At 46.5% G+C, this 27598-nt stretch overlaps 1 protein-coding gene across 1 annotated transcript in view; it reads left to right on the top strand.

Annotated features, from left to right (window-relative positions):
• LOC147900632 (dynein-1-alpha heavy chain, flagellar inner arm I1 complex-like) overlaps positions 1-27598 on the top strand; it is a 714561-nt gene that overhangs the window by 236837 nt on the left and 450126 nt on the right. Inside the window, exons 17-20 of the mRNA XM_087375690.1 lie at positions 16939-17000; positions 20769-20895; positions 21133-21333; positions 21556-21638. Of these exons, the coding sequence (XP_087231816.1) occupies positions 16939-17000; positions 20769-20895; positions 21133-21333; positions 21556-21638 (473 nt within the window). The remainder of the gene's footprint in view (positions 1-16938; positions 17001-20768; positions 20896-21132; positions 21334-21555; positions 21639-27598) is intronic.

Here is a 27598-nt window from a genome sequence, read left to right as displayed (position 1 = left end):
CTCCTTACAAATATAACAATCACTGAACTTTTAAGCAGGACACCCATCGCGCGTCACCTTCAAGGGATCAGAGTATTGCAGTTTCTCCCTTGCTCTCAGAACACACAGAGCTCTTCCAAGGCTCTCCCTTCCCACACATTAGCGATCTCAGAACCCACCCCATCGACCGCGTTGATAAGGGGATCCATATCCACCCCCTGACATAGGTGGTTGATTCTGGGCATAGTAGGACGGAGGATAGAAGTATGGAGCCCCAATCTGATTGGGAGTAGGAAGTAGTGGAGGTGGAATGGTAGGATGGGTAGGTGGTTCAGGTGCCTTCATAAGGGCTGAAACTAAGGGTATTGGCCCCAAAGTGCTCGGTGCAGCTCTGTTGACTGTAGCCACCAGAGGGAGACTAAAGGTTCCCCAGTTGGATACTCCGATAGAAGCTTCCTCAACCCCTTAAGATACCTACACTCGGAGGCATCATGTCCATGAATTTCACAAAATGTTCAAAAGGAGGTCGGGGTGGGTACCTTATGCTGTGTGAAGATTTTCAAAAACCCCAAACTTGTCTTGTACATATGTACATGTGTGATGTTCAACTTGTGTGTGTGCTTGATGGCGTTCAATCAGATCTTGTGTAAGCAGCTTTCGAGTACAGCATGGTATCCAATGTGACGGTGTTGATCGTGGGTGACATATGTTCGTCATAGTAGTCCTTTACCAAGTGTTCATAGGGTCATGAGTGATGTTCCGTATTGTGGTAAAGTCATGGGAGTACTCCTGTACTTCGTGTGGGCATCATGGATGTGTGGTTATTTAAAGGCTTTGATGGAAGAGTACGTGCAAGGGAAACGGTGAGCCTAAGGTTGGGAATGTGTGCATTAATGGCCTTGGTCTAAGTTTTGTGGAAAAATTTGGAGAGTGGTAAAAGGCAAACGTGAGGTGGATAGCTAAGGATGACGTGGCACTTGTCAAAAAGGTATGCATGCAACGTGGGGGAAAAATCTTTTGGCGAGCTTTTTAATGTGAGCTTTTTGACCATTTCCTTTGTTTTTGTGAGCTTTTTTTAGAAATCCATACATGTTTTTGTTATAAGAAAGATGGGGAGGTTAGAAAGAGGGGGAGAGGATATAGGATATGTTCATTTTCATAGCATGTGGAAGGGATGGAAGAGTGTATACTATGCACAAGGGGGGGGCGGATATGAGTGGCAGTAGGAGGCAAAAAATTATGGAAGATATGTCCATATTCAAAGTAGAAGGGAGGAACTATGGGAGATATGTTCATTTTAAAAGTGTATAATTTGAAACTTTTGACCTCATATTTGGATTCCTTGTTGAATTCCGATCATTTTGAGTACCAACATGACCATATTCCGATAAAAATTGGAAAAATGGTGTTTTTGTCATTTTGGCCTGTTTTGGGCCTATTTTGAGTCTGCGCTATTTTGGGCCTGTTTTGGGCCTATTTTGAATCCATGACAAAAACACCATTTTTCCAATTTTTATCGGAATATGGTCATGTTGGTACTCAAAATGACCGGAATTTTACTTTCTCGAGAGGCGGGGTTCCACTTCAGGTCTTAGCCTTCCGAGGTGCACAGGAGGATGCTTTGGTTTTCAGTGTCCAGGATGGTGGCAGATTGCTCAGATCTACATATGATATATTGCTTGAGTCTGCTTTTCAGCCTATCAGGGTCGTAGGCCTTTTGATGCAGGGATCAGATTCAGAGTGGTTCTTAGACCCTGACCCCCAGTTACTCTCCACCGGGTCTTGGAGACTTTGGCTCTATGGAGGAGTTCCCATCAGGTATTTACAGTGGGACCCCGGAGAGTGGGAGTGGATTGACGCGGGGCATCGAGAGAAGACCATCCCCTTCTTTCGTTACACGGTCAGTAATGCCAGGAGATTTCAGCTCAGTAGTAGAGGTTGGAGACCCTCCAGAGTTCCTCATTGGGAGACTTTTGGTATTACTGCGGATCAGCAGAGGTACTTCTGGAGGAGGCTCTGGAAATCCCACAGGAATAGAAAGATCACTATCTTCTTTTGGCTTTCTATTCATGGAGGGATTGCAGTGAACCTTTGGAGGTCCAGATTCGGAGCCGACCCTACTTGCCCTCGTTGCCTTTCTGCTTCGGAGTCTATTCAGCATTGCTTATGGGATTGCAGACAGGCGAGATTGATTTGGATGGGGATAGCCAGGATCTTCAGTCACTTTGCCCATTCCCCACTCTTTATGACTTGGGGCTCGGTGGCTTGGCTTTCTCTTACAGGACCTCAGGTTTTCTATGAGGGACTTGACTCCTCCCGGGCCATTTCAGTTCGACATCATCGGGTTGAGCTCTGCTCGTTGGATGTGGTTACACACCGTCCTTTTACAGCTGTACATGCCTCTGTGGATACTTCTTGGGAGATTATAGCGAGCATAGCAGCCTGGCATATCTGGAGATCCAGATGCACAGAGGCTATGGAGGGTACTCAGGTTCATCCCTCGCACACATTGGCTAGTATCTGGACAGACATCGTACACACTCTGATGGCCGTATGGACGGGTATGCAGGGGGACTCCCGTGCAGCCTCAGCTAGGAGGGCTTCTTTCTTCAGGGAATGGAAGGATTCTCCTTTCTTCTCTGAATCTACTACAGGGTTGAGATGGCACTTTCAGCCTCAGCCTTGGTTTCTTTCCACCTCACTCTGAGGGGGTTTTTTATTATCCTCATGATTTCATGATGTATTCCGCTTTGAGCTTGCTCTCGCGGGTTTTTGTTCTTACTTAATAGAAGTCTTTTTCATGGAAAAAAAAAAAAAATGACCGGAATTCAACGAGGAATCCAAATATGAGGTCAAATCTATCAAATTATACACTTTGAAAATCAACAAATTTCCCATATGCTCTCCCTTCCCCTTTACATTTAGTAGATGAACATAACTTTCACATTCCTCATCCTCTCTCTCCTCCTTGCACTTCTCTTTGCATACCTTATAAGTTCCCCCTCTAACTATGATAACCAATATATGTTCCAACTCCCCTCCCCTCCCTTCTCCATGCCACTTTACCCATGCGCCCATCCCTCCCCTTTTCCTTTATCTCCCCTCCCCCCCCTCTCTCCTCTTAACTGCAACCACAACCCAAACCTTCCACCCACCCCACTCCATGAACCCCCCCCCCCCCCCCCCTCTCTCTCTCTCTCTCAGGTGAATGAAAAGCTCACAATATTCATGAAAATTGAAAAAAAGCTCACGACAAAAAGCTCACCAAAAAATCACACCCGCAACGTGGCTACGTGATGAGGCAAGGAGACTCAAGAAGAGATGGCCGTGGCTTGATGGGAGCTGGGGGGGATCTGGGTTTCGGGGGCTGCGCGGAAGGAGAGGGTCTAGAGGATGGAGTATGGAGGGACGCATGTAACTACGGGCGGGGGAGTGGAGATCCTACTGAAGAGGAGACGTGGGGGGTGCTGGCTTTGATCACACAGAGAAGATGGCGATGGAGATAACAACTTGATGGCAAGCTGTGATCTGGTTCGAAGGACGAGCTGATTGCATGAGCTAGGAGGCGGGTATTTCGTGATGACTAGTGAAGTAACAATGCTGGCTAGCTTCATGTAAAGGATGGGGAGGAAGTGCGTAGGGTGACAGAGATGATGGGCGACGTGAGTTTGTGATTCCGTGAGCAGGAGAGATGAATGAAGGGGATATTGCTTGAAGAGCTCCTTGGCTAGCTAGGGGTGGCGCGACCTATGAGATGAGTACTCCATGAATTGGAGAGGAACCAAGAATCCGTGGGCGTTGAGTGCTCCATGAGCAGGAGATAGCTGTGGTGCTGGGAGTCATTGCGTGAAGGCAGAGACGGGCCATGGGGACAGCGCAGGTAATATATGAGCGTCGGCTGTGGTTTTTGGAGAGATCTATGGACATGGAGGTGCAAGCCGAGGTATCAACTTCCGCAGACCAATCATGTGCTACAGATGCGACGAGAATGGCCACTAGCAAGATAACTGTACACAACCGTTTGGGGGACCTTCTTGTACACAGTGCAACACAAATGACCACTACACCTTTTGAAAAAAAAAAAAGACCACTACACCAGAGATTGTCCCAATGGCAGAGGGGAATCAACATTGCAAGTCAACATGGTTGATGTAGTAGTGGCGGGGGAGGGTGACAAACCCCATTTGATTGGTGCTTCGACCCTCGGCCAGAAGCTTGTCGAATGAAGGCACAAAAGGCTACCGCTACTGTCCAGCCCTATTCTTTGATTGAAGACTTGATGGATTTTAGGCCCAACATCACCCTACGACAACTCTGTCTATTGTCTCCACAGATCAAGCCTTAGACTATTGCATTCCTGAATCGCATGCCAGGAGGTTGCCAAAGGGGATCTGTTCAGGGCGGGCCCACACCAGAGACAGTAACAATTCAAGACGGGGTGACACTAGACAATTTCTCAGCCTATGCTGCCCTCACGTGTGAACAAAGTCCCAAACTCACGGTGGAAATCAATGGGGTGGAGATGAAAGATGTCTTCTTGGATGGTGGGGCAGCTGTGAACATCATGCTGAGAGGTACGCTCCGATAACTAGGTTTAAAATTGACAACTGATGTTCATTTTCAAGTGCGCATGGCGGATCAACGCAAGGTGAAGCCAATGGGTGCGGTCAAAGGTGTTCACATGAAAATTGGGGGAGTTACATTCCTGTCCAATTTTATCGTACTTGATATGACGGAAGGTGAGCAGACATATCCCGTACTTCTCGGTAGACCATGGTTGCGATCAGCAAGGGCCATTCAAGATTAGTCAAGTGATGAAGTTCGGATATCTTTGGGATCCACATCCCTGGAGATAGACATGGTGACTGGTAGGGCTCATCACATACCTGTGGAACTTGGGGAAGAGGATTTGAAGAAGAAGCAAGGGTGGAGGAGGAGTAATGGGCACTTGGGGATTGGCCCATATGAAAAGAAGAGTTGGCCTATGTGGAGGACTCACCCTTCCACGATGAAACTTATGCAACAACAGCACGAGATGATGGTGAGAGTTTGACGTACTTGTTGGAACATGCTAGACCCGACGAGAAAGAAGCTGTCATCTTGGATTGGATGGGGGCCCTGGGATCCTTAGCCATCAATATGATGGAGTTATGCCTAGAAGAGGATCTTGAAGCCCATCTTAGTACTTCATGGATGGTGCAAGAGGTAAGCCAGGAAGCATCTGCACCTGGTTTGGCATATCTAATGTATGAAACGGATGCCTTTTGGTCTTTGTAATAATCCCCACATGTATCAGCGGATGATGACCACAAGTACTAGACAAGGTGGTGGAGAGGTCAGCGGGGTGATTCAAAGCCAAGTCCATGACTCAGCAATGGAGACACACGACTCGTACCTGGAAAAAGACCATGTAGTAACAATAGAGGATGAGGAATCTGATGACGCTATTAATGCCATATAGGAAGATGATGAACTGGTTGAGCATAGTGATGGTGCTGAAGGAGACACTGATGGTGATAGTACTACACGAGACACTCATGGACCTACAGACCCACAGGATCCCTCCTATACCAAAGAAGAGGATGACCACATACTGACGGATGTTACTTGAAGGCAGTTGGTGCCGGAGATGACTCTTGGAAGGATAGTTGACTCCATTGCGCATCCTATCCAACCTAGGAGGGACCAGGAGGCAGGACAACTGGAAGGAGCCGTTCACTTTCGTACTAGAGTCTGGAACTTCAGATGTGACGAGCAAGCCCATAGCATGCATGGAAACGAAGATGTCGCAAACCTTGCCCTACTTGACTTATACTTTTCGGAAGCTGACCTTCAACGACACAAGAGGTTACTGAAGCTATATATGAGGTGGATGGACTACCGTATAGAGGAATGCTCAAGCAAGCACAAAGAAGCAAAAAGAGAATGCCCCCAAGTGCTGCCTCCACATCTCAACCATTTCAAGAGGACACCCAGCTGTCCTTTCCGAGGTCTAGGATGGAAGAAATAGGAGGGGATTTCCCTTTAGATGATACTCCTGTGCACCAATCAGTGATAGCAAAGGAACCAGACAACTCCACCTCAACAAGTATACCCCAGGTTCACCGGGCTTGGCGGTATCTCAACATTGGTACAGAGGATCAACCACAACATCTCAAGGTAGCCAATTGGGGCTGGGAGCATGATTATCTCCTTGCTGCATTGTCTGATTTCTTCCAAGAGTATGTCAATGTCTTTGCCTGGTCATATAAGGATTTAAAGGGAGTACCTGCTGCTGAGTTCATGATGCATCGCATCGATTTGTAACCGGAAGCATACCCAATGATCAGGGGACCATATCGCATGAATCCTAACTATGGCAAGGCTGTCCATGCTGATATTCAAAAGATGGAGCAAGCGGGATTGATCTACCTTGTTGAATACTCTGAATGGGTCAATGGCATTGTAGTGGTGCCCAAAAGAGAGACTGGCAAATTTCGTGTTTGCGTGGACTATAGGAGTTTGAATACAGCCACTCGCCGGGATTGGTTCCCTCTCCCCTTCACTGACAGGGTGCTAGAAACCATAGCTGGTCATGCTCTATACTCCTTCATGGATGGGTACAATGGCTACAACTAGGTGCGGGTGCGAGAGCAAGATTAGTTGAAGACCACCTTCGTCACCCAATGGGGAACGTATGCTTACCGGATGATGCTCTTTGGTCTATGCAATGCATTGGCAACGTTTCAACGTCTTGTCACCAAACTCTTCCAGGAGAACATCGAAAAGTTTCTTGAGGTATTCTTGGATGACTTCTCGGCATTCAATGGTAAGAATGCATCTTACCTCGACCCTGCTGTTCAAACTGATCACATCAATAAGTTGAGGTGGGTTTTTGATAAGTGCAAAGAAGCCAGGTTGTGCTTAAATCCTGACAAATTCTTCTTCCTTGCCTTGCGAGGGGTTCTCCTTGGCCACATTGTCTCGGCCAAGGGAATGACTACGGACCCAGCAAAGGTGGAGGTGATACTGACCTTGCATTCCTCGCACACCCCGAGAAGAAGTCCTTTTGGGACATGTGGGTTATTATAGAAGATTCATCCGGTTCTATGCCGACATAGCGGTGGCACTGACGGAACTCCTTCGCTAGGAAGAGTCCTTCACCTGGTCCGCGCCTCAACAATTGGCGTTTGAGAATCTCAAGGATCGTCTAGTGAAGGCACCCATCAACCTCAATGGGATGTTGTTTTCCATGTACATGTTGATACAAGTGGACTGGCAATTCGCGCTGTATTGGCCCAACCAGATGAAGAGCACAAATTGGACCTACCTGTGTATTTTGCGAGCAGGCAACTCAAAGGAGCATAAAGAAATTATAGCACCACTGAATGCGAGGGTTTGGGCATGGTCTATGCCATGACAAAGTACCGGTATTATATCTTGGGCAATAAGTTTATTATCATTACTGATCATCAAGCTCTCAAATACTTGTTGCTGAACAAACACATGCTTGGGGGCAAAAACTGTGAAGGAACATGGTGGAGAGAGAGAGAGAGAGTAGACTAGGGAGAGAGGAAGTGATACTCAAAGAGAGACATAATGAGCGTCTTCAGAGGTTGATCCAAGCACTCTCATGGCTTGAGACTCAACATGCTCAGAGGCTCACATTATAGCATGGCTACATGACCAGCTCATAGGTCTAGGAACACACCAACATCCTGGAACTTGGCCAGGCCTAATAACGAGACCTATCAAATCCAATACATGGCTCCCACAATACATCCCCCTCTAAACCTATCAAAGCCAATACATGGCCCCCATAGTACATCCCCTCCTGGCTCCAGGGGCAGCCACACACCAAAACAAAATAGCAAAATACATCTTTTTAGGAGGACTATCCAAGGCAGAGAACCTTTGACTCAACACACATGATTTATTTGCATTCCTTTTGGGGGACAACCTAGGGCAGAGTACCCTTGACTCAAACAAGAAAGTGGTAAAGATATATTTCATTCATTTTATGCATAGCACGGGCAGAGAACTCATGTGCCCGAAGTAGCTGCCGCACAAAAGTGTGCACATCCTGCTCGTCGATGATGTGTTGAAGATGCTCATGTCGAGGATGCCTCCGAAGATGTGTCGATGAAGATCATAGGAGCAGCTACCAATGTGCCGATCAGAGAGTCACCGAATGTGTAGAAGAGGCTAAAAAAAAAGAGCGAAAGTGCTAAAAAAAAGAGAGCGAAAATGTACTGTAGGAGATGACGAGGTGTGAAAAGAGTATTCCCCGCTGTCGGAAGCCTCAAGTCAATGCCGCTTTTGTTCAGGCAAGTTCATGCCACAATCACGTCCTAAGTACAAGCCTCGCCTACCGAAGGACACTCTCTTCACTCCCTTCTACGCCATGAGCTCCAAGGCTCCTCTTCCCACTTCTCCCCTTCCCATGCAGGATTCCCAGGACACGGCTTCTAGGAACTCCCCTGAAGACATTCCACGTCCAAAACGCCCTCGATGAGACATCACGGTAATTTCAAATGAGGATCCCTCACACCGGGCTTCACCCACGTCCTCTCGTAGTGCTTCAGCATCTAGTTTTGATCACGGTGGTTTGGACTACTCTCCTCCAGCAAGATCTAAGACCCTCGACCACACCTCCCCTTCTCACCCCACATCAACTCATTCTAGGGTGAAGGTGGTATACAAACTTTTGCTCGATTCCAATCTCTCGCTCTCATATGTCTTGTCCACCTCGAAGATTGAGGCATTATTCCTCTTAGAGTTTGACAAAGTGGTTTTTCCCTCCGTGGATGGGAAGATGTGCACGACTTTCATCCGGTCTCATGACATGGGTAGCGACACCTTTGAGTTCCTTGGTTCATGACACACTCTTACACTAGCTCTAGTGTCTGCTTACTTGCACCTTCCCACCCTCCCAGTTCAACCCGCTTTTGGTCACAACTGCTTTTTTCCTTCCTTGCACAATGCAAATCTCAATGGAGGGGACATGAGTGTTGTAAAGCAATAGATGCTACAAGCAAGGAAGCCATCATCACTCGTTACTTCTTTTCGCGCATATATTCTGCACCAGGGCATTTTTTCATCACAAAGGGTATTCGGCCAGCCCTCAACGCCCTCTTCATCACTCAGCCGTATGACTTTGCTGCATTCTTCAGCTCCTCCTTTTGAAGTACAGTTTGCAAGCGTCAGGGTACACATACTTGCACATGTGGCCCCCATCTCACGTACTTTTTGCATCAGTGGAGTGCAGCCTGCCCTTCCCCTCTGACACAGCTTCTTCCTTCACCTCCAACCTCTACATCTCCGACAACTATTGCCACTCCCACTCCCTCATCTTCCTCACTGTTCCTTCCACCTCTTCAGTTTCCCCCACTATTCCATCTTACTTCCCTACTCTCCATCGCCCTCCCTCTAGTCCTCCATCCCCTCCTCTCCATCCCTCCCCTTCGACAACCCCTACTTCTTCCACTACTAGGGTATCTGAGCTGGTGATCGATGTTCTAGATACTCCTCCAGTGGAATCAAGGGGCGAGGTGCTATCAATACTTTCCGCGGACATAGGATCAGCATCTGAGGCAACTATACTACCATTGCGCATTCCTTCTCCTATATGTATAGTCAGTGATTCCATCCCTCCTCCATCCATGATGATTCTACAACTCTCGTGGTCCATGATGATTCTGCAGCTCCCATGGCCTCCCTTCAAGGACCAGTTCGTTCCACTTTTCCTGCCATTTGTTGATTCAGTGGAGGTACCCTCCCCCTACAGGGCACCATTATCTCAAGCATCTGGTGGTTTTGATCTTTCATTGGCATAGGGTCTTCGCTCTTCTCTCAGTGCGGTGGTTGCTCCCTCATTAGGATAGCAGGCTCGTTCTCTCCCCCCTCGGTGACATCAGATAGGTCCCTCATCAGGACAACAGGTTCCTTCTCTCTCCATGGTCAATTCCTCAGCTCCAATAGTTATTCCCCCTCGGCGACATTGGATGGGACCCTCTGCCACAGCTCCACCTCGAGTAGGTCTCACTGTTTTTGTAGCCACTTCCTTGTCCCATGAAGCTGACAGTGCTCCTCTCAAAGCAAATGACATGCTGGACCACTATATCGCAGCACCCTCAGGACAATCATTCTCTATTGATACACAGTGGGAGGCACATAATCAAGATTATGACAAACTCCTTCGTGAGCTCAAGCGTGCACGCTCTCCCATGGAAGTGGAGGAAGAGGATGTTGACCAGGTCGTGACCATCCCGTTGCACAATGCCTTGATCACCGGTTCTATCAGATCTACAGCTCCTGCATGTGTGCTTAGTTTGGATGCCCTCACCCCGGTGGAGGATTTGGACAAATTGGAAGATCGTTCCATGGCAGGGGTTTTGGAGGAGTTTGGTCAGATCCTGGAAAAGGCGGACAGGTTGAGCTACGGGGACCGCTATGCTTGGGTGAAGCGCTCCATCCACATGGCACAGAGGATCCTCGATGACACATTCACTCAGTTTGGTGCAACGCTTCTCAATTTCACGGGACATACTCAGCGCATACTATCCCAGATGCAACACCTTCGATTGGAGTATGAGCATCTCAGGCGCATACAGCAGTAGGGATGGGAGTCACAGCTGGCAGCAAAGGAGGCACTTTGGTACAAAGACCAAGAAGAGCTTCAAGTGCAACACCGCATGGAGTAGGAAGATTGGGAAAAACAGAGACATACACTCACATCTCACCTTACAGCTTTGCAGGAGGAGTATGCTATGCTCCAGGAGAGCCGCCATACATCGGAGCACGCGACTGCCACTGAAAGTCGGATCAGCGAGGTCAAAACAGAGCTTGCAGACATGACAACGTGCAATGCATCTCTTGAGACATCACATCAATCCATGCAGCAAAACCTTTCCTCTTTGCAAGATGAAGTCACCCTTCTCCAATCGCGCCATGATCATTACCGGTCGGCCTATCATCGATACAAGGGGAAGTATGAGAATTTAAGGAATATCATAGACACCATCGAGGAGGAGAAGCAGGACGATACACGATCGTGAGGATCTGCAGCTCCTTGAGGCTCCCTTGGTGTGCGGCTTGATCCATTCACGGGGACAGTGAATGATAGTGGTGAGGGAACTGTTATTGCAAATTTATTTTTTTTTGCAAAAAAGAGACTTCTATTAAGTAAGAAAGAAACTCGCTAGAGCAAGCTCTTTGCGGAAATACAACATGCTAAGCATGTAATAAAAAACACCTCAAAAGAATGTTGTTGCAAATATTCAAGTTCAACCATTCAAATTCAAGCCGAGCTGACTAGGTGACAACTATGTCAAGGAGCTGTCCAGATGACAACCATGTCACCGGGTGACAACTATGTTAGCGAGCTGTCCAGATGACAACCATGTCACTCAGTGATAACTATGTTAGACAGTCGACCAGGGTGACAACTATGTTAGGGAGCCGTCTAGATGACAACATTGACAACTATGTCAAACAGCTGACCAGGGTGACAATTCTACTCTGAATACTATGCTTCTCCCTCTCTCTGTTCACAACTGTAGCTCCCCTTCATCCCGTGTATTCCTCTCTCCATCCCTCTTCATTTGGTATAATGGTCCCTGTGTTATGTGGCTTGAGTTCTCTTGTGTTCATGTTGAAGGATGGCTCTTGTAACTTCGTTTCGCTAGGCTTGCATCACTCTTGCACTTGCTCGCACCTTCGGTGACACCATTGTTCTCATGCGTTTTGTCGTTGACAACATCATTCTTCATGCACCATCGGTGACACTAGTGGCCGTGGCTTACTTGCTTCTCACACCAGTGGCCCTAGGCCTTCGGTAACACTTCCGGAAGTGTTAAGAATCCCCCCCCCTCAGACAATGAGGTAACCGATGCTGGTGAGACCTGCTGTAGATCTTCGGGGGAGGCTGCATTGGGATTCGCTTTTCGAGAGGTTCTCCTTGTCGAAAGGGGAGAGGAGGCGGAAATGGTGGAAGTGAAAACAGCAGAGGTGTCATCGGTACTGATGGGAGGGAAAAGGGACGATGAAGGAAGTCGTCCTGCAACAATGTACAGGGGATTGGCTCCACTGATACAGCAAGAAAGTGAGGTGTGGCCCACAAGTACATGTGTATGTCCCCCGACGCTTGCGGAAGGTGTTGCGGAAAGCGGAATAGAACAGGGAAGCAAAGTCATAGGGAGTGATGGAGAGCATGGAGTCTAGTGCAGGGTGGATGGCTTTTGTGATGAAAAAGTGTCCCGGGGCAGAGTAAAAGTGGGTAAACAAATATCCTACCAAGACAAACTCTCTGCTATTTTCCTCGAGAACTTTCTTACACTCATGTCCTCGGCGATGAGGTTTGCATTGTGATAAAAAGGACATTAATGCTGGCGACTCTGTGTGAGGTGGTAGAAAAGGGAGAGTCGGAAGACAGAGGTAAGTGGACACGAGACTAGGAGTGAACATATGCCGGGAATTTAAAAAGCCAAAGGTGTCTATAGCAAAGTCATAGGACTGAATAAAAGCAGTACACATCTGGATGTCCACAGGTGGAAGTGTTACTCCATCAAACTCGGTCAATGATATTTGTGCTAGCTCAACACGAGATAATATGATAGACAGTTTGAGCGTAGGATCCAAAAAGGGTTTGAAGACAACCCGAAGCGTCAAGGAGGATGAACTAGGAGGGGGAAGATCGCCTACTATACTCTGTTGGGCTAGATCACCACCACCTGGACTGTGTCCACTAGATTCTTTGGATGTTGCCATTAGAGTGCCTGTGGGAGGCAGATAATCAAAGCCCCCATGATCCGAAGAAGCTAAAGAACTAGAAAGAGGGGATGGCTCCTCATCCGAAATGATCGTGATACTTTTGGAGGATGGTGAATCTGCATTTGGTTTACGTCATTTGAAATTGCCTTGCGGTGTAGAACCAGCACCCTGGTCATCGATCGTTCGTTTTCCTGGTGACGCCATTGTTGGCGGTCCTTTGGCTGCCCTAGCGGAGTGAAAATCCATAAAGAGTGATTTTTCTATTCCGGTGGGATTTCCAAAGCCTCTGCCAAAAACTTTTCTGTGAGTCTGCAGAAATCTGAAAATTCTCCAATGAGGAGCTCTGGTGGGCCTCCAACCCCTACAACTGAGCTGGAAAGGAGCGGCTTGAAGGATCCTCTTCCGTTTCTTTGTTGGAGTCAGACCTGGAGGGAAGCCACTTGTAGACAATAGTTGTACTATGTTGGCATACCATGGTGGGAAGCAATCCACCGCAAACAAGCATCAGGTAGTGCCGACACCCCAAAAAGGCCTGCATCGGGTAATTCATTTGTAATACCACTGGTTGGCTCCCCAAAACTTAACCTCGACAAGTGGTCTACAAATTGATGCAGTCTGCTAGCCCTCACCACAATGTCAAATTTAAATTCTTGGAAAGGGAGAATCCATCTGCTTAACCGGCCACCAAGAGAAAGGCTTATTCAGTAAATATTTAAGAGCTTGATGATCTGATGATTACAAACTTGTTTCCTTAGAGGTAATGACGATACTTGGCCATGGCATAAAATCATGCGGAGACCCTCCCTTTTTGTGGTATTGTAATTGTGTTCAGCTCCATTGAGTTGTCGGCTCGCAAAGTAGATTGGCAAACCAATCATGTGATCTTGGTTAGGTTGAGCCAGTATAGCACGAACTTCCCATCCATTAGCATCCACATGAATGTGAAAAATAACATCCCAATCTGGTTGTCTAAGAATTGGGGCCTTCACCATGTGATTCTTTAGAGCATTGAATGCTAGTTGTTGTTGCGGGGTGGCCCAAACAAAAGATCGTTCTTGATGTAGAAGTTCTGTTAGTGCAATAACAATTTTGGCATAGAAATGTATGAACCTCCTGTAATATCCCACATGCCCTAAGAAAGCCTTCACCTCTTTGGGTGTATGAGGAATAGGCAATAAGATGATCACCTCTACCTTGGCGGGGTCGGTAGTCATCCCCTTAGCAGAAACAATATGACCAAGGAGAACACCTCAGAGTGCGAGAAAGAAGCATTTGTCAGGGTTCAAGCACAAGCGCACTTCTCTGCACTTATCAAATACCCATCTTAACTTGTGTAGATGATCATTTTGTATGGCCGGATCAATATGGGAGGCGGCTTTACCATTAAAAATAGAGAGATCATCTAGAAATACCTCAAGAAACTTGCCTATATTCTCCTGGAAGAGTTTGGTGACAAGTCGTTGAAATGTCGTGGGTGCAATAAATAACCCAAAGGGCATCATTCCATAGGCATACATCCCCCATTGAGTGACAAGTGTAGTCTTGGGCTGATCCTGTTCTCTCATTCGAACTTGGTTGTACCCGCTATATCCGTTCATGAATGAATATAAAGCATGACTTGCCAGTGTCTCCAACACTCTATCGGTGAAGGGAAGGGGAAACCTATCACGTTGTATCGCAGCATTCAACTTCCAGTAGTCAACACATACTCTGAGTTTGCCAGTCTCTCTTTTGGGTACAATGACAATTCCGCTAACCCAATCCGAGTAATCCATTGGGTAGATTAACCCTGCTTGCTCCATTTTCTATATATGTGTTTGGACTGCCTTGCCGTAGTTGGAATTCATGCGGTATGGTCCTTTAATCACAGGTTCTGCTTCCGGGTATAAGTCGATGCGATGCTCCATGAAATCAGTTGGCACCCCCCTCAGATCCTTGTAGGACCAGGCAAAGACATCCACAAATTCTTTTAAAAAGATCTATCACTGCTGCTAGAAGATAATCATGTTCCCAAACCCAAGTGGCTACCTTCAAATGCTGAGGATGGTCCTCAGTCCCAATGTAGATGTACCGCCGTTCCGTGCCTCATCAATGAGGGAAATGCATTGGGATGTGGAGGTACTTGGCTCCCCCATGCTCAGTCCTGTATGGGCGGGAGTATCTTCAAGGGGAAAGTCCCCCTTGACTTCTCTTAACCAAGATGGGGGAAAAGTAACTGGGGCGTTCTCTTGCAGTGGTTGAGATGTAGAGTCGGTAGGTGTTATGTTATGTCGATGCCTCGGTGCCTGTTTGAGCATTCCCCTGTAAGGTAAGCCTTCCACCTCATAAGCAGTTCCAGGAAGGTCTTCAATGGAGGGGTAGTCGGTCTCTGATAACTAAATGTCAAGTAGAGCAAGGTCAGCCATGTCCTCATCTCCATATCCGGTGTGCACCTTGTGTCTCCCCAAGACATCAAGCTCTTGGTGTTGGTCAATGTCATCAATGTCGGGCATTGTATTACCATTAGTGTTCACTGTAGTACCATCATTGGTGTCCATTGAGGTACCCTCTGCCCGCTATCTCTGAGGCATATTCCGTCCCTCTCCACTACCTTGTGCCGTATCTCTAGTCACCATTCTCTAATACGTGTGTGGACTATTGCAAAGACCAAAAGGCATCCTTTCGTAAACTAGTTCAGCTAGACCCTGTGCACATGCTTCTTGGTTGACTTCCAATACCCTACTTGAAGTGCTAAGGTGTTCCTCGGGATCCTCTTGTTGGCATAGTTCCACCATGTTGATTGCTAAGGAGCCTAGGGCTCCCATCCAATTCAAAATGACAGCTTCCTCCTCTTCTTGATCAGCCCGATCCAACAAGTAGGTCAATCTTTCGAAGCCTTCTAGTGTTGTCTCCTCAAGGTTATCTTGGTCACCACCCATGGGCCAGTCCCCACAAGCCCAATGCTCCTCATTGACTCCTGCTTGTTCTTCAAAATCCTCTTCTCCCAGTTCGGTTGGGATATGCTATGCCTGTGTGATCATATCTATTTGGAGGGATGTGGATCCCAAGGGCAACCGAACTTCATCATTCGACCAATCTTGAATGGCCTTTGCGGACCGCAGCCATGGTCTACCAAGAAGTAGAGGATAAATTTGTTCATTTTCGGTCATATCGAGGACAACAGGAGGCTCCCTTAAAGATGTGTATCACCCCGGACTGAATAACTAACACTCTCAATGTTCACAAGAGTTCTAGTCACTTTCTTGACCTGGGAGTTCCCTACTACATACTTGGAAACTAGCCACAAGGCACTGACATATATATGCACTTACTGTCTTGTGTCCACTTATACCTTTGAACCATCCTTAACATAACCATCCTAACATCATTAGTGCATGGCCAGCCCTTGTCTATTTTCCCCTCTTGGCACAATTCTTGACAATAGTATTATATGTTGTTATATTATTTGTACTATGTGATGCATATATACAAGGTCTTGTGGACATTGAATCCTCTTGTAACCCCAATCAATCTTTGACCATTGACCTGGCATCATAACGGAAGCCATATAAGATAAATTCCATCACACATTGTTTTCCCCATAAACATCACATAATAAATACACATTTGAGTGACAATGAAGCATCTCATGTTCTCTCTGGTAGACCTCTATCAACCAATCTATCTAGGGTCATGATACATTTTGACTACAATGTAACAAAAAGGATTCCACACAATGAAAAAATGGGAATCCTTTTTAAGAGTACGTGGGCCAACCTTTAAGGCTGATGTAGGCAAGCCATCATTCCATCTCTTGTATGATATTTCTCTGGACTTTGTTTGAGATCCAGCTCACAAAGTGCAGGATGGAAAGAAGGGACTCTCTTTGCATCTTCTTTGTCAAAATAACTCTGATATTGCAAGTGCCTTGCAGAATTTATTTCAAACATTGCATACATAAAGTGTCTAGCTTTTGGGAAACGTTTCAATTCGTTAATTTTGCAATGGTCCATTCAAGAATTCATTTAAATACAAACAGAGAGCACTGGGATATTTGTAAAAACATTCCAAGGTTGTATTGCTGAGATTTGTCTCATGCTCCATCTTTCTACTCATTGAATATGAAAAATTCCCGGAATACAGTCATTCCAAAGCTGTGGAAACTCTTTTTGGAGCTCTATATTGCTTAATAATCAATCTAAATCACCATAATTTTATTTTTTGTCACAGATAATTAAAAAAATGCTCATACTGAGTAGCTATATCAATAAAGCTGTCGCTGGAGTTCACAAGTAAGTGTTGGATTTTGATACAGTAATATTCTTTTGAAAATTTTGGGTAAAAGAGCAAATTACAATATCAGTGAAACCCCATCTTGATCTCACAGTTTATTTTCCACAATTGCTACATACAATGGTTTTGGTCATGGGAGAAAAGTTTCCAAATTTAGAAGAATATCAAGAAGAACATGAGGTTTTGTTTCCATAAGTATGATAATTGATGTAGTGTCTTGCTAAATAATTTAATTGTAAGTTTGATCTTTTTGTTCTAGAAGTATAAATACTATAGTGTACAGGGTCGAGAAATAAGAATTCTATACTTGATAGCTAATTTTGATGAAAGGGAGAGAGTGAGGAAGAGACTGTACACAAAAGACTACAATGTACAATCCTATTGATGAATGAAGAGAAAACCCACTTGTATACTATGGGACTAGAGTTAGGGTTGCCCCAGATTTTCCTAATTGGTATCTTAGTCTTTACCACCATTGCACAGTATAACACATTATGTGCATAAGATTTTTTATTAGGTAGAAAAGAAGTATTTTTTGATATTATGTCTCAAGAGATAGATAATCACATAAAGTTCCAATTACAACTGGTTTCACCAGTACATATGAGAAACCAAAACAGAAAAAGGGAAAGCAGATGAAGATCATACATCAGTTATAGATTGAGGGTCTATTGATTTTGCTTTGAAGTTTTTGATCAATGCCTTGCCATCTTGGTAGACAGCATTTGCCTTGCTTTCTAGCCGCCTTCACCTTTGCAAGCTCTGAGGCTTTGCTCTTCAGTTGAGTTTTTGTGAGTTCCTCTCCAATCCACACGGGAGGTCCTTCCAACTCTTTAGACTATCTAAGAATCTATGTTCTTTCCTCTCTTGTTCCAAAACTGAGAATTGCATGAGCTCCTTCCTGCTCAATGTCAAATTCTACATCTCCCCACTCAATTCCTAGTAGAGCTTTGCTGAATTTTTTGAAGGTCTCACTCTTACTATCTTTTGCTACATTCGAGTTGTTAGATAGTCCTCCAATCCTTATTTTCTTTGAGTTGAGCTACTTCTTTTTGAACCTGTGTACCTAAAGAGCTCTTTATCTCTCCTTTGAACTTCTCTTGAGTCTCTCTCTTAAGTTTCTTGTGCAACTCTTTCATCTGAGTAGAGACTAGCTCCTCATGTAAAACTACATTAGGGATTGGATTGTTGAGTTTGAGCTCATCAGCAGTTTTCACTCCCTTTCTAGCTTTTGAAACCTATCTTTTAGCTCACTATTCCTCTTCTTGAGAAGGAGAACGTGCTATTGGAGAAGGAGGATCACTTCATTCTGCCTAGTATTGGGCTGAGATGATGCTATTGTTGTAGCATAGGAAGGCTGCTTTTCTGCTCTTCTGTCACTCATTGAAGAAAGAAAATTTGTTTCTTAGAAGTTAAGCTACATTTTTTTCTTCTGGGTCAAAGTTAGATTCTGTTTTGTTTGCGCAATATCAAAGTAGGGGGGTTCCTGGCAGTCTATCATTTTGTGCATAAGAATTTACATGTATAAAATGATTTTGAGATTGCATTCCTGCACCTTCCCTCAAGATCAACATCATAGACCAGAATGTGATAATATTTATTTATTATCTGAGTCTCTTACTTGCATGGTGTGGCACTTTCAGCGAGTCTTGGTTTCTTTTAGGATTTGCACATCCTTAATTTTTTTTTCAATGGCACTTTACTGGTTGTTTTTCATGTTTTGTATGATGTATTTGCGCATGAGTTCTTGGCTCTGTGTTGTTTCTTCATACTTGATAGAAGTCCTTTTTGTGATAACAAAAAAAATTCAAAGAATGAAAGTCTCTTGGAGTCATTAGCTACATCAATCCACTGATGCAGCGAGAGCCCGCATGGCTAGAGGGACTCAGTTCAGACTCCTAGATGCAACAGTGCGGATGTTGACAGATCAAATCAAGAGCGAGTGGCCTTCTTCGCTGGTGGCGTCTCCTTCCGTTTCCCTACTCCACCCCAAGACCCCACATTGGCAGAGGCTGAAAAACCAGGCTGTTCCAAATAAACCCAACTCATTGCCTAGGGAACCTCTGGTACAGGGGCTAACAGCCAGGTGGGGGGACTATATAGCCAACGAATCCCTCGTGGAGTAAAAGTGTAGAAAAGTACTGCAAGCCAAGCCAGTGTAGAAAAGTCCTGCAAGCCAAGCCTCGCAACAGTCGCCCTAGAGCATGGGGTCCCACGCTCCCAGGTGGAGCGCAGGGTGTAGATGCCTACCAGATGGCGACCAAGGTAGCCGAGGGTGGAACCCGATGCTCGCCCATCACCACACTAAGCGAGCAACCCAAATATTCCATGCCATGATACTGGCTACTTTCTGCCACATGCTATTCTCCGGAGGGGAATGAGGATCCAGGCTATCAGGAGGGACCGCTTCATGGAGCTCTATCCTTTGCTCTTACCTTGTATCTAGTAAGTTGGACAGACCTTATCAATCTGGAACAAGCCCAAGACATTCTAAGAAGGGCGTCAGGAGTTTGAGGAGGCTAGACCATTTATTTTAGCACATTCTAAATGCGCATAGTGTGTCAATGCCACATAGAAGGTTTGGCCTTGACCTTCTTGAAAGGTCAAATGGTGGCTTCACCCTCACACCTCCTCAACTCTCTGGGGTTTGCTTTGTATTGGGTTCATTGTGTGTTTGCAGTTAGTTGCTCTAGTTTTTGTGCATACGTGTATCTCTCAATGTCTAGGGTAGCTTGTAGCCAAGGATTGACCATTTCAATTTGCAGCAATACATTTTTAGCGTGTGCAATTCGATTCTACCTATGTAGATCTGGCATTGTCCACAAACTCATGGCTATTTGGGGCAGGATTTAGGGCTACTCGAGTGCTAACTACGAGGAGATGTCCTTTCATTAGAAAGTGGGGCCATGGTCTCTAATTCATGTATACCACCGCAGGGCATTCATGGACTTTCCAGATTAGTTAGTCACAACCTCACCAGATTAGTTAGGACAACCTCACCTCTACTCTGCATGACTTTTTATGAGGCTTTTATAGGATTTTTAATCATACTTTATAGAGTGCCACTTTCTTGCACTCTCCCCCCCACCCAAAAAAAAGAGAGAGATTCATATCTACCTAAATACAAAATTACTTTAATAACGCATTGTTGCTTACTTATGCGTGTGCGCATGAATATGTTTATATATGTTTATTCCATATATCCAAGGCATGTACCTTGTAATTACCCAAAAATACTTTCTCGTTTCATAAAGATTGATTCTAAGTCCCTATTGGCAGCTCTATGACAATATTTCATGTAGTCAGTCTTGGAGAAATATTCTTAATCCTGTAATTTGCTTTCCATAAAAAATATATTGGTATTTTGGTTGCATGCCATATTTTGTAGTATCTATGTAAGAAATCTTGTATATTGTGTTTGAATGATGGCTTTTTTATCTGAGATGCTTCTTCCAAAATCAAGGTAGGTAATATGCAGTCATTTGAAGCTCACAGCGAGTGTCTTAGTTTTGGGACTTTTCACCAAGTCAAGTTTGATATCCTCCTTACGGGGGGGGGGGAGGATAAAAATTTGGAAGGGGCTTTAGCTAAAGAAATGGGTTTCTTCTCTTTCTATATTGTCTACTCTATTGCAATTGTCACTAAAGATGTTGGTTTTTCAACCTGTATGTCCACATTAATGCTTCAAAATAAGCAAAAGATAGCACCTGTTATAAAATCCAGCTGAAATTTCTTAAATGTGTTTTCTGTTTCCTTCTGCTTTCCAGGCATTTAGAAAGCTGGCGCAGGTATCAACATTTGTGGAGACAAGATAAAAATGCATTACTTTCAAAGTTTGTAATCCAAAATCCAACTTGTGCAAAGTTTGAGGAGAAGATTGCAAAGTATGCAAAGGTAGGTCTTCAATTCCTGCAAACTTGTTCATAATTCCAAGTGTTCTGGATAAAGAGGCATCATACAAAGCATCAGAAAGAACAGACTAGCACTAACTTGCCTGAACTGGATTACTCATAATAATTCTTTGATAATTGTAAAGTTAACAAACATATATCAAAACAAATATGCTTCTTAGAAATAATCAATCAGGTAATGTAAGCACATTTGACTTTGAAGCATTATCCCAATTTGCAGGTGGCAGCTGACATTGCAGATATTCCTAGTGAGAAGAATGTGGAATTTCTGACTGTTACAGCACATCAATTAATTGTTTTCATACACAACGAGGCCTTGTCATGGGTACGTGCAATCGGCCAAACCATGGTGGAAAGTGACCTACCAAGAGTGGCCAATTTGCATGCTAAAATTGAGATGTACTTGAAAACATTGCACCAGGTAAGATAATACCGTAAGAATGGAATTTTATTTGGTCACTTTCAAAATGCCTTTCATGGTTTCGAAGTACAGTTTGTTAGCATCCACTGCTAAACCATAGAAAGATTATAATATAGTTCATCATACACAAAGGAAGGAGAGAAAATGGGAATAGTCTTTGATTTCAATGCTGTTAGATCCCTGACTTTATGTACATATGAATATCACAATTCTCTCTTGCAGAAACCTGAGACTCTAGATGAATTGAAGCTTGTGCTCAACATTGTTGCAGAGATTCAGAGTTCCGGCATGGACATAGAGATAGAGTAAGTTTTGGTTGATTTGCCTACTGAGGAAAACTAGGTTTAATTTTTTAATTCACCTTTATGTAATGTCAGAATTATTAGCACCTAAAATCAAAATAAAAGCATAGAGAAAGAAACTCTTTTTTGGAATTAACTGACCAAATAAATGCTTTGAAGTTTATAATGAACAATGTATTTTCCAGCTTATCCAAATCTTTTAGCTAAAAAGATGGACACAACTGTTGGAATAAAAATTCCTAGAGTACTCTAGAAATTGCTATTGTTGAGATTAGGGGGGGAGAGTTGCATATCTGATTGCCTAACCAAAACCCGTATGGATTTGATAAAACTCAAAAGCAATGTTCAGCCAAGAAGCAATGTGTTAGAACATGAAGTCAAGTTGAGTGTGTTTTAGTGTGTTCTACTAGAAGTTCTAGTAGAGTCTTATGTGTGAGTTGTTGGAATATGAAGCCAAAGCGAGTCTAAAATGAGTGTTCTAGGTGGTCTAGGTGTGGTTTTATAGTCTAGTGAGTCCTAGACATGCCAGGTGTCATATTGAGAGAGATCCCATAGACATTGTGACTTTCTAGAGTCGAGTGACACACTATATAGTGTTGTACTTGTCTATTGTCTATTACATCAGTCAACATCAAGCTTTATTTCATGTGAGTATTTTGGTAATCATTACCTAGCACTTGTTCTTTCATTTTCCTTTCCATTTTTCCTTTCATTATGCTTTCCATATTTCCATTCCGTTCCTAGCTAGCTACTAGGTCTCTTCATGTGGTATCAGAGACAACTTTTTTCAAGGAATGAGAGGGTCTTGAAGCCCATCTCAGACCTAAGGAGAGGCTAGCTCCTCCACTCCCTCTCCTCATGATTTCCTCTCCACCTTAGCTCTCTTCTCCTCTCCTTCCTTGAGCACTCCCTCTTCCACCCAAGCCTCAGCAAGGAAGGTCCGTGTGGAGCTGCAGCACCCACCATTGCTCAGCCAACTGAGCCACCAATTTTTTGCCATCCAGCCGCTATTCTGCCCGCCTTTCTGCTCGCCATCCTGCCTTTCTGCCCGCCATGCTGCTTCTTGCCCGTCATTCTCTGCCATATGATCTGCTCAGAAACAGCCCACATTGGCTCCTAGCTGCTGTTGCTGTCCACGCACCTCCTTCTGCCCACGCAGCTTTAGATCTAGCTGCTGCTGCTGCCTGACGACTGTTGACTCTATGCCAACATGAACTTATGAAGAAAGAGAAGGTGTTACAACTTTGTGATACAACTTTGTGATACAACTTTGTGTTACAACTTTGTGTTACAACTTCTAGACACAACTTTATGTTACAACTTTGTGATACAACTTTGTGATACAACTTTGTGTTACGACTTTGTGTTACAACTTTGTGTAACAACTTTGTGTTACAACTTCTACATGTAGAGAGAGAATGTGTTACAACTTCTACATGTAGAGAGAGAATGTGTTACAACTTTGTGATACAACTTTGTGTTACAACTTTGTGATACGACTTTGTGTTACAACTTTGTGTTACATGCAGAGAGAGAAGCTCTCCAACTTGTATAAATACCCCATAATGGAATGAACCCCACACTCTTGGGGCATTGTGTTGAGTCTACATTGGTATTCCAAGCATTTGTCTCAAGTGTCCATGCTTCCTTGCACTGCACGTCCAAAAGCATGTCCTAACCTTGCAACCCTTCTCCCCTCTCCTCCAACCCTGCAACCCACCCTCTCCCTCTCCTCCTCCCTCCTCCTCCTTCCTCCTTCTCCTCCTCCTCCCTCCTCCTCCTCCTCCCTCCTCCTCCTCCTCCTCTCTCCTCCCCCTTCCTCCTCCTCTTCCCTCCTCCTCCTTCCTCCTCTCTCTTCTTTCACCCATGCTCTTACACCTTCTTCCTCTCCCACTCCTATGCTTTCCTAAACCCTTAAACTCCATGATCCACGAGGGAGACGAGTTCTCCACCATGTACTCTACTCTGAACCTTGGATCCTTCTTCTAACCCTGGACTCCTTCAAAACCCTGGAACCTCCTTCTGAACCCTGGAACTCTTTCTGAACCCTGGAACTCCTCCTGAACCCTGGAACTCTTTCTAAACCCTGGAACCTTCTTCTGAACCCTTAAACTTCTCCTAAACCCTTAAACCTCCTTCTGAACCCTTAAACTCCTCCTAAACCCTACAACCCCCAATGAAGGCGAAAGCCTTCATTACCCCAACAACGATGGTTTACGTGCCTTTTACACATGCTTGCACTTCGTTTGCTTACCTCACTTAAGCCTACGTCTCTCACCGGAACACGACTCGAGGTCCTAAGCTACACATATACTACAACGACAATTCCAATATATCTGTAGGTAACAAAAAGCCTCGGAACCCTGCAACATAGAATACCCAGCTCTTCCTACGAAAGAAGTAGGAAAGAGCCAACATTTGGCGCCGTTGCCGGGGAGACTAGCGTCTCAAGTAGTGAGTAAAACATACGTAGGTATGTGTAAAACAAGAGACTACTTTGAACTTTCACGAAGATAGCACTCAAGGGCAAGGAGAGTAAAATTTTTTTCCAATTCTAGCCAAACATATCAACCCCAAACATCCACTTTGGGTTACTACCTTAAGAAATTTTCTTAATTTCTTAAATAGAAGCCACATGATCTACAATCAGGCTAGATAGTGGACACGGTTGCGTAGAGCTTTCAATTTCGATCATTTTACCTTTTTACAGAAAGGCAAACCGAGCTCTCCATAAAGAGTTATGGCTCGGGAAGAGTTTAGGGTTAAACCCTAAACCTAAACCCTAAACCTAAAATCCAAACCTATAAAAACCTACTCCACCCCCCCTCATTCTTCATCTTTCACTTTTTGCCTCCATTCTCTTCCTCCTTCCGAGCCCCACACAAGACACTCCTCCCTCTCCATCGACCGCCCCCTTACTCCTATCCTCGCCATGTAAGTGACATCGAACCCTTCTCGCAGCGATGACCTAGCCTTCCACCCAACGTCCATTGTTCCGCGACAATCCCGTTACATCGAGAAAGACTTGGAGAGCGATCAGGTGACCACTTCTCCCTGCTTTTCGATTTCCGTCTTTCAGGCTTTTTGCTCTTGTTTACACCTCCCCCCTCCCCCTCTACCACCACCTCCCCTCTCCCCCTCCCCCTCCACCACCACCTCCCCCCTCCCCCTCCATCTCCACCTCCCCCCTCCCCCTCCACCCTCCACCACCACCTCCCCTCTCCCCCTCCCCCTCTACCACCACCTCCCCCCTCCCCCCTCCACCCTCCACCACCACCTCCCCCCTCCCCCTCCATCTCCACCTCCCCCCTCCCCTCCCCCTCCACCACCACCTCCCCCCTCCCCCTCCATCTCCACCTCCCCCCTCCCCCTCCCCCTCCACCACCACCACCACCCCCCCTTTCCCCCTCCCCCTCCACCACCACCTCCCCCTCTCCCCCTTCATCTCCACCTCCACCCTCCCCCTCCCCCTCCACCACCACCTCCCCTCTCCCCCTCCCCCTCCACCTCCCCCTTCCCCCTCCCCCTACATCTCCCCCTCCTCCTCCCCCCTCCCCCTCGTTCTCTTCCCCCACCCCCTCTCTCTCTCATTCGCTCCTCTCTCTCTCTCCCCCACCCCCTTACGCTCGCCCCTCCACCCCCCCTCTCCTCTCTCTCCCCCTTACCCCCTCCCTCTTACCCCCCCCCCTCTCTGTAAGCCCCCGCTACCCCCCCCGGCGGCGGCGCACGCAGCGCCGCCGCCCCCCGCCCGCAGCCCCGCGCCCCCCCGCCCGCGCCACCCCCGCCCGCAGCCCCGCGCCCCCCCGTCCCGCCCCGCCTCGCGCCCCTCCGCCTGCGCCACCCCCGCCCCGCCCGCGGCGGCGCTCCGCAGAGCCGCCGCCGCCCCGCGCCCCCCCGCCCGCGCCACCCCCGCCCCGCCCCGCGCCCCCCGCCCGCGCCACCCCCGCCCCGCCCCGCGCACCCCGCCCGCGCCACCCCCGCCCGCAGCCCCGCGCAACCACTCCTTACCCCCTCTCACCACCCCTCGTCCCCCCGCGCACCCCCTCGCCCTCCCCAACCCCTTACCCCCTCGCCACCCCTCGTTCCCCCGCGCACCCCCTCGACCTCCCCAACCCCTTACCCCCTCGCCACCCCCCGTCCTCCCCCGCGCAACCCCCCCTCACCCCCCGCGCAACCCCCTCACCCCCCGCGCAACCCCCCCCCTTCCCCCCCGTGCCAACCCCCCCCCCCGGCGCCGCCGTCGGGCAGCCCCCCCACTCAAAAAAAAAAAAAAAAAAACTAAACCTAACCTAAAATTAACTCTAGGGTTAGGTTAACCATAGTTAGGTTAGTACTAACTACAGTTAGGTTAGGTTAGTTAACCCTAGGTTAGTTAGTTAACCTCAGTTCCATTAGCTACGTAGGTTTGGTTAGTAGTAATTGAGGTTAGGTTAGTTTAGTTAACCCTCAGTTAGGTTAGACTAACTCTTCAGTTAGTACCTAACTACAGTTAGTTAACCTCCCAGTTACAGTAACTGGGAGGACCTCGGTTAGTCAGTCTAACTAGAGTCACTTGGTTTCAACCCCTCGGTTAAACTTAAAGTCCATTCACACCACCATTAGGACCCCCCAAACGCCAAATTTACCCCTCCTTTAACCCCTCGAAACTCATCCGTTTGGGACCCAAATTGAACCCCGTTTGAACCCAGATTTCACACACGGAAACACCACGTTACGGGGTATTTTTCCAGCCCATTGCACACCATTTCGGCATCCCTAGCACACGTTCATTCGCGCCCCCGTGTGGGCCTCATTTTGCATTAATTCACTCGTATTTTCACGCCGCGACCTCCGATTAACGATCCGTCTGCACCGGCACATTTCCCTACACACGTAGGACAATCCTAGGCACATTATTAACACGACGGTCCCTACACAAACTAACATCACTCTAACTCTCCTAACAACACCACTTCCACAAACACACTTGGGGTAGCGATACCCTTGGCAAATCACGCACCATCTGCATGCAGTTACGTTCCGGCCAACGACTTCGACTCCAACGCTCGCCCAATCCGCAACTAACTCCACTGCAACAACCGCCCCCGCCAATCCTCTACCCCGAATCCCCCCCTGAGATTCATCAACTTCCTTTAACTCCTCCATGCCCCAACATGGCTGGACGCCGTCATGACCATGATGGGGATATCGAGCTCGAGGCAGAGGCTGACAACTTCTTCAATCGATGAAATCACAACAATCAAGGCCGACGCCCCTTGGGAAAACTGGAACTTCCCAAATATAATGGTAGGGGAGACCCAGCTCGCTTCCTCCAACATTTTGATGCCGCATGTCGAGCAGGTGGTGATCAATCTCATGAAACTAAGGTGGCTTGGTTTCCAATGGCCTTAACTGATGAGGCGTCAGAATGGTACCTCGACCTTCTTGTGGAAGAACGTGCCACATGGGACCTACTTCAAACCGAATTCAAACGTCGCTTTCAAACGGAGAGGCTACTAGATGATCCCGCTCTCCAACTCAGCAAGATCGAACAAGGCCGGAGGGAAGATGTACGCACATACCTGGGAAAGATGAAGAGATTGATCGCCAAATGTGACCCACGCCCAGATGCAAAGTACCTCGCGGCATGGTTCATAGCAGGACTCAGAAAGAAAATCCGCAAGGATATGAAAAAGATAAGTAGCTATGAAACATTCAGTGCTGCTCATGCCGGCAGCCATTGACATCGAAGATGGCATGACAGATTCAGACACTAGCAGTGATGACGCTAGATCAAATACACGAGATAAACGCTCGAAAAAAGGTAAATCAAAGGACACTGCCGAAACATCCAATGAAGATCGCCTAGAGGCCATGACCTTGAAGTTGAAAGAAGATATGATGCAGGCCATGGATCAAAAACTCCACTTGTCTCAGCCGTCAACTCAAACATATCCACGGCGAGAAAATGTCTGGTGCCCACA

The sequence above is a fragment of the Dipteris shenzhenensis genome, chromosome 6, assembly GCF_047967505.1.
Source record: "Dipteris shenzhenensis isolate YYH24624 ecotype China chromosome 6, Dip_SZ_1.0, whole genome shotgun sequence".
Taxonomy (NCBI): Eukaryota; Viridiplantae; Streptophyta; class Polypodiopsida; order Gleicheniales; family Dipteridaceae; genus Dipteris; species Dipteris shenzhenensis.
This window is presented reverse-complemented; position numbering and strand designations above follow the sequence as displayed.